This window comes from Durio zibethinus, chromosome 17 (genome assembly GCF_047325235.1).
Source record: "Durio zibethinus cultivar Kanyao isolate XHJ-2024 chromosome 17, ASM4732523v1, whole genome shotgun sequence".
Lineage (NCBI taxonomy): Eukaryota > Viridiplantae > Streptophyta > Magnoliopsida > Malvales > Malvaceae > Durio > Durio zibethinus.
The window spans coordinates 11,123,059-11,130,821 of record NC_143178.1 but is presented as its reverse complement, the minus strand read 5'-3'; the positions used below and the strand labels follow the sequence as shown (position 1 = coordinate 11,130,821).

At 27.8% G+C, this 7,763-nt stretch overlaps 1 protein-coding gene across 4 annotated transcripts; it reads left to right on the top strand.

Annotated features, from left to right (window-relative positions):
• Positions 1-3,687: 3,687 nt before the first annotated feature.
• On the top strand, positions 3,688-5,378 carry LOC111288635 (uncharacterized). 4 transcript variants are annotated; one of them, XM_089746466.1, is made up of 4 exons: positions 3,688-3,977; positions 4,101-4,230; positions 4,316-4,379; positions 4,621-5,378. In XM_089746466.1, exons 2-4 carry the CDS (start codon positions 4,103-4,105, stop codon positions 4,918-4,920), a joined length of 492 nt encoding a protein of 163 aa, XP_089602592.1. In that variant the 5' UTR covers positions 3,688-3,977; positions 4,101-4,102; the 3' UTR covers positions 4,921-5,378. The 4 variants fall into 4 exon arrangements, with proteins under 4 accessions (XP_089602592.1, XP_022735347.2, XP_022735339.2 ...); XM_022879612.2 differs by having other exon boundaries at positions 4,313-4,379; XM_022879604.2 differs by having other exon boundaries at positions 3,752-3,977; positions 4,054-4,230; positions 4,313-4,379.
• Positions 5,379-7,763: the final 2,385 nt, after the last annotated feature.

Genomic DNA, 7,763 nt, shown 5'->3' with positions numbered 1-7,763 from the left:
ATATCTATAAACCGATTATAGTTAGAAATGTCCTTCAATCTGTGGGTAAGACTTTTTGTTGAAAATTATCTTTAAATTTGTTGGTAGAATTTTATGCAAAAAGATACGAAATATTATTTTATTATTTTATTCTTTCTAAAAACTTGATTTTTTTTAAAAAAAAATTATAAGGTTTTCTTATAGGTTGGTAAAAGCTTATTTTGAAAAGACATTGACCTTCCAATCTATTGGTAAAGCTTTTTTATTTTTTATATATTTTTTCTGAAATAAATAAAATTATAAGGTTTTTCAATATATTGATAAAACCTTTTTTTTTAATGGTTGCTTTCTAATATGTTGGTAAGGCCTTTATTTAAACATGTTTTTATAAAAACATATTTAAAGAATAATAGATAATTAAATAAATAAAATAAAATAAAAATACTTGAAATCGGCTCAGCTAGGCAACTAGACTGTGCGACTTGGCTTAGCTGGCTCAACTTTGGTGTAGCTTGGCTTAAGGCAACAAATGGAAGACAAGTTAGGATTAGATGGCACTGTGGGTTAGGTATGGAAATGGTAAAACACTCGGACCTTGAATGTTTAAAGGGGGTTTAAATGGCGTCGTATTATGGGATTATAAAATCTTAATTTTTTTTTCAGAAACATTTATGCTTTCTCTCTTTATTCTTTCGCCTCTCTCTCTAAATCCCTTTCTGACCACCGAGATCTACAAAAAGCCTACTAAAAAATTCTTCACCCGTTGTAGACTTTAACCAGATACTAGATTTTTTTCACCAAGAATTGGATATATTGCCAAAAATCCATTAAAATTTTCAAAAATTGCATAAATATTCAACTAAAATTTGGAAATTCCAAGAAAATCCTACAAAAAATCCTAGAAAATCACCTAAAACACTAAATCAATCCCCTAAACACCTACCTAAACCAAATAGATTCCACAAGTCTTAAAATTCTTAAAGAATTTCTAAAAAACTCCACTGCCAGAAACCAAACTCTATTCTCTCCAAAAAAATTTTCACTCTTCTTCGTTTCTGTCTTAAAACCATTTATAAGAGTTTTTAAAGACAGATTTAAGACAGATTTGATTGTGGTGTGATTTTGGGTTTTGATTGAGGTCAATGTTCTTCTTTTGATTCTATTTCCAATTTCATACAGCTAGAACAAAATCTCAAAAATCCCTATTTGCTCGATTTTTGTACAAGATTTTCAAAAAATCCTCTTTGATTTCTTTTCTTTCCTTTTTTTTTTTTAACTAATCTTTATCAAAGAATAAACAAAAAACAAAATAATAAATAAAATAAAATACTTATTAGGGCTAAAGCCCACATCAAAGCCTAAACAAGATAACGTTAGTATTGGGCACCAAGCCCAAACCAAAATGTATGTTAGACTTAAAATCCAAACATTGACTGGGATAGTGCCATTTGGAGCCCAAAAGACCCAATAAACACTTCCAAGGCCCGATAATTCCTACAAAATCAAAATCAAGAATTTATATGCACGTCCCGAATGAAAACTCTAGCTGCATCTAACCTTTTTTTCCTCATTGTACTGTCATCCAAAGTAATGAAGCTTCCCCAATGAAATGGGGTGTCTATACTTTCATTAAGAAACAACGAAAAAAAAACTTAGCAGATGGGCATCCTTCTATACTAGAGATAAAACTCTAGCTGCATCTAACCTTTTTTTTCCTCATTGTACTATCATCCAAAGTAATGAAGCTTCCCCAATGGTTCCCAATTCTTTTGAAGACTACATAGCTCCACGCATGCGTAGAGACATTTTCTGACTTCAGTAATACAAACTTTTCTTACGAAATAAAATTGTCATTCCATGATCTTGTCCAGAAGAACTACTCGCTGAGCCATATTTTACCTTCTTCCAACATACCTACATTTCATCCTTTGATTCAACTGATAACAACACCACACTACTACCCATTACCGTGACTGAAAATTGTAACACCCCCTGACTGGTAATGTGACGTTGTAGTAAGTAGATGGCTTGTGGATTTTTTACCTCTGTGACTACACATTTTTCCAACCAATCCATTTCTAGTTCATCTACTTCAACTGTGATAGTCGAGAAGGCCTGGTTTCTGGTTGTAGACTCCATTTCTGTGTCTTTGACAATCTCCTCTATCTCTTTGTCTTCGCCATTCAGTTGCTTTGATTTCTTACTGTCTGGTTGATCTGCCGTCGTAGCTTTTACAGCTTCTGCATACGTTTTTCTTTTCCCGCATAATTTTGATGATGATAAGACACCCTTCTGATATCATTTCTGCTCTGAAAGTAGCTACTCATCTTGCCACCGAAATGCCTCTCATACTTTTCCAAACTCACTTTAAGTTTCCAACTCATCTATACTATTCCATCTAACGCTCGATGACATTCAACGCCTCTCTCATGTCTTCGAATCTAAAAAAGCCAAACTTGCTCCCTTTTGACCTACTGTATGCAGGTATGTAAAAGTTCAGTATTCATCGCCTCTCTCATGTCTTCGAATCTAAATAAGTTTTTGAATTTTATCAGATAAATTTTTATATTTTTATTATATTTAAACAAATTTTTATTTTTTAATTTGTATTCAAATAAACTCTTATTTCATGCAAACAATATTTATGTTATAGATTTATTTAAGTGCAAACTAAAAATTAAGAGTTATTTGGATAAAAAAATTAAAAATTTATTTGAATATAAATTAAAGATAAAAAATTATTTAAATATAATAAAAATATAAAAATTTATCTAAATAAAACTATAAAATTCAAAGACCTTTTTTATTAATTTAACCAAAAAATATTCATAGATGCTTATTAAAGTGCTATATTGATATTAGAATAGGGAATGAAGGTACAAAGCAAGCAACATTTAAGAAAATAGATTGGCCAATGCTTCACCTTTGCATCCCCATAATTTGTTTGATTTTCGTCTTTTCCCACTCTGGATGTGGAATTATATGTGGTCCATTCAGACGCTCCTCTACTTTTCATTTATTCGTAAGCATTATTTATACCTCCTTTATAAACTTTATAAAGACGATTAAAAGATTATCATACATATTTGTTTTATACTTACATATATTAAGAAGTATTTGTAAATCTTTTAATTTTATTAGTAAAATTTAATAGTGCTAGTGTCCATTAGTAAAATTTAGTAGTGCTGTAATCGAGATAATTTTCTTATTTTTAATCCTTCTAAATCATATTGTGATGTGAATGTCACTAATGATTTTTAAAGTAATGTAATTATAATATTTAGAAGTTAAATGCAGTTGATTTGATAAAATGGTCGGTGTACCTTTTTTTTAAATCATATAAATATTTATAAATTTATAAGAATCTAGCTTATTTAGTAAGAATATGGAATATTTTATTTGTCAATTCACGCTTAATTTTTGAAAAAAAATTAAAAATAAAAATTTAAACCAATCGTATTTATATAAAAATAATTCCTTAAAATCATTAAAAAATTAGTTAGATAAAATCCAAGATACTCTTAAATATATAAAAAAAATGTAAGTTACGTAAAAAATTACGAAAAGTACGGAAAAATTATATTTGGAGTTGAGCCATTGCCATCCAAAAAAAAAAAAAGTCATTTTGAAAAAAAAAATAATTGCAAAAAAAGAGGGCACATGCCGACATTGGATGGATCAAATATGGCACGAGCGAATAAAGGAAGAAAATCTCCGTCAGATTTCCATTTGGGCCACTTTTTTACTACAAAACAATTTATCAATCATCATCGTCTTTACAATCAAATCCTACGACCAATAGTCACTGCTTTCATATCACATCATTTCAACTTGCCTACACCCTATTCCTCCACTCTCCCTCTCTTCCATTAATACTAGGTCTAACGCTTGCCTAATCTCTCTTTCCTTCTCTTCTTAATATCCCAACCGAGATTTATTCTCTCTTTGTTCTTTTTTTAATTTCAGACAAATCATTCTCTCTTTAAATCCTCGCTCTGGTATGTCAACTTTTTTTTGTTAGTTAGGTTTTTTTTTTTTTTTGACATGATTTATTTTTTATGTTTTTCTGGACAGGCCTGTGTTGGTGTTCTAATCTTTGATTTGTTAAAAAAAAAAAATAGAAATGAACGCCAAAGACGTGGGAAGGATGGAGGAGAGAGGATTTGATTCAGTGGTTTGCCCTAAGCCTCGTCGTTTAGGCCTTTTCAATTCTTCAGCTGATCATACCCGAATCTTTAGATGGCCTAACAAGTAAGTGCCCTTCTCTTCTATTTTTTGTTTTCAGTTTTTTGGAGTATAAATTTTCTTATTTATTTTTTTGAACAAAATTAAGTAGCTGTTATCAGACTGAGATAATTGATTCGAAAGCCGGAACAGAGCTTCTTGATATAATTCTCAAGGTAAATTTAGTTTTCTCTATTTCTTTTCTTTTAAAAATAACTTTAATTTGTTTCTGGCTATATAGCCGTGTCTGTCTATTGAGAAAATTGGTTACGTGACTGTAAAAGGAATTTGATTTTTTTTATTTGTTTAAGTTTTAATGGAAGATAGATATGAATTTTAAGGTTTTTTTTTTTTTTTTTTTTCTTTTGGGTGAGAGAAAGAAACGAATTTAAGGGGTTTTGTTTAATTTAATTACAGGAGGGGTATGGGGCTGAGAAACCCAGCAATCAGGTGGCTTCATCGCCTCCATTTTTCTGTGGATCACCACCAAACAGGGCTTCAAATCCTGTAATCCAAGATGCCCAGTTCAACAACGAGAAGCTGCTGCCTCCACTATCATCCCCGGCAGCAGCACCTTCACCCTCACCACCCTCACGCATAGCTGGCGGAGGATGCGTGAGGATGAAATTTGGGCATAAGCCAGCTGCTGTCCGAATTGAGGGTTTCGATTGCCTCAGCAGAGATGGCCGCAATTGCAGCATATCCGCCGTGGCTTAAAACAATGGAAACCCTCAATTCTGAAAAATAACCAAGTAGGGTATTTGATTTTGTAACAATATTTTGACAGAGAGAAAAGAGGGAGATCAGTTAAAATTACAAGCAGTATAGTGTGCTAGTATGGGAGTTTGTATATACAGTTTAATGAGTTGGGATTTCCTTGAACTCTCACAATATTTCAGTTGTAATGAAAGGTGAAGACTGATGAGAGCTAGCTGGAAGAACAAGTTCATTTTCAAGAATAAAAATTCCAAGGAGAGGAGGAGAAGAAAATTTCTTTCTCCTTCTGTTTTATTTTTAAAAATTTTTAAGTTGATGTTGTTGTTGATAAAGGAGACTTTTCTTTTTGTAATATTTTTCTGTTTGATTACTCTGATCCTTCGTTTGGAATTGTAATTTGTACGAAAACTGAGAATTATTAATCCATCCCATGAAAAGTTTCATTTTCTTTTTCTTTAGTTGTGGGTTATTCTCAATGTCTTCGTCCTTTTTTTTTTTTTTTGGTGAAATTTTCAACGTCTTTATCCTTACAAAAGAAATGTGGTTAGACAAAAGAGCACTAAGAATAGCACGCGGTCTCCCAAATCCAAATATCAGCGCGTCAAAAACACGGTGCGTTATTGAGGAGGCGTGATTACCCCAAAGAGAGAAAAACGCAACGAGTCAGAGAAAAATGGAAGGCAAAGCCAGAAAAGGACCGAGATTTACCGTAGGTATTGTGTTGGATGGAAGGAGTAAAAAGAAGATACATAGGAAGGAAAGAGTGTAAAGGGTGACAAGAATTGATGTGGTAGTTCATATTATTTTATTATATTTTGTGTCATGTTTAATGTGTAATAATTTAAATTATTAAAATATAAATATGATATGAATTATAAAATATATTTAAATTTTAAACATAAATAAAATATATTTAATATATATTTACACGTGATATAATATGATTAATATATATATAATTAATTCATTTAAATATAATACAAATAAATATAAATAATATAGATATATATAAAATTATATGATTAACATGAATATACATAAATAGATATGATTAATATTAATATATATAAAAATATGATTAAAATAATAAATAATTATAAATTATATATCATTTATATCTTAATAAATTTGATATATTAATAATAATAAAAATTTACATATTATAAAAATTTAATACTCATTTAATGTGCATTTAATATATATAATTATTAATTTTAATTTATATTATATAATTATATTAATTTTTATATCAAATTTAAAATAATAAATTATTAAAGATTAAAGAGTGAAATAATAATGCATAGGATTAATATTAATATTTATGTTATATTTTTATTATTAATATAAACAATAATTTTATAATAATTATTAAATGAGTCATAATTAAATGTTTATATGATATTAAATAGTTAATTAAGTATCATACTTAAAAAATTAAAAATTAAAATAATTTTTATATATTTATATTAAATTAAAATAAATATAAAAAATATATTAAACATATTAAATATATATTTATATAATAAAATAAAATAAAATATATTATTCATATTATATCTATATGAATAAATATAAAATATTATTTTTAAAATATATATAATTTTTATATTATTTTTATATTATATTTTAAATTATTAAATTTTAAAAAAAAAGAAAAAAAGAAACTGATTGATGATGGAACGGGCAAGAATTTTGGTGGGGTTGGGCTTTAAGCCTTTAGGATTTGGTAAGTGGTTGGGCGCTGATAATAATGAGCAGGGAAGAAAGGAAATTGGTTTTCTTTTTCCGTTGGGCATGGTGCCAAAATCATGACGGCAGCATCGGCATCTCTCTCTATCGTCCCACCATCTGTGGCTTACGTGTGTGCAGCAGTACAGTACAGTTTTCAAGTTAGGCTGGCTTCTTAAATGATTTTTTTTTTCTTGGGAAAATGCCCTTGTTTTGCTCTTCTGAATTTTGCGGTCCAAAGACACTGCCCCCTTGCTCGTCGGATTTTGCCTATTTAACACAAGGCATAAACATTTTTCTTTTATTTTGTAATATTTAACTCGTATATTATATATTTTTTCAATGTAATATTAAAAAAATTTTATAATTACATCTTTGACTTGATGTGCTGTTGGATATATTGATCTTACTATTAATTAAGTTTATGACATACCATAAACATATAATAAAATTATGATGCATTTAAAAATTATTCAATTATTATTATATCACCTATTGGCATATCAATATTAAAATAAAATTTCAAAATAATTTCAAAAGATTATTCAGAAAATTTTTTAAAAAATTAAAAAAATCTAAAGAATTAAATAAAATTAAAAAATATTCATAAAAATCTTAAAAATTATAAAAATTCCCAAAACTTTAAAAAATCTGATTTTTTAAAAAATTCAAAAATTCAAAAACATATTTTGAAAATTCCATAAATCTGAAATATTAAAATTTCCTAAAAGTTCCAAAAAAAATTTGAACAAAATTGCCAAAAATTAAAAAATCTGAAAAATTTTTAAAAATCTTAAAAATTCGATAAAAATCTAAATATATATATATATGTAGAAAAAAGATTCATTTACTTTAGTGTAAGTTTTACATATTTTTGAATCATTTGGTCAAAATTATTAAATTAAAAAAAATATTATTTTGATTCAAATGAATTATAAATTTTATTTTATTTTAATAGTTCAAAATAACGTAAGAGTTGTATTAATATAAATAAATCCTTATTCATATATATATATATATATAAATTGAGCTCATTTATGATTTTTTTTTTTGTAATTATAAGTTCAATAATTATGGTGAATTTTGAACTTTGAAACTGCACTAAAGTTCTATGT

What these genes read in the sequence shown, in the direction of transcription:
- LOC111288635 (XM_022879612.2), top strand. Translation starts at nt 4,103, where the DNA reads ATGAACGCCAAAGACGTGGGAAGGATGGAGGAGAGAGGATTTGATTCA. An exon ending in ATCTTTAGATGGCCTAACAA is followed by an intron (nt 4,231 to 4,312) that starts GTAAGTGCCCTT and finishes AACAAAATTAAG; the next exon opens with TAGCTGTTATCAGACTGAGA. An exon ending in TTCTTGATATAATTCTCAAG is followed by an intron (nt 4,380 to 4,620) that starts GTAAATTTAGTT and finishes ATTTAATTACAG; the next exon opens with GAGGGGTATGGGGCTGAGAA.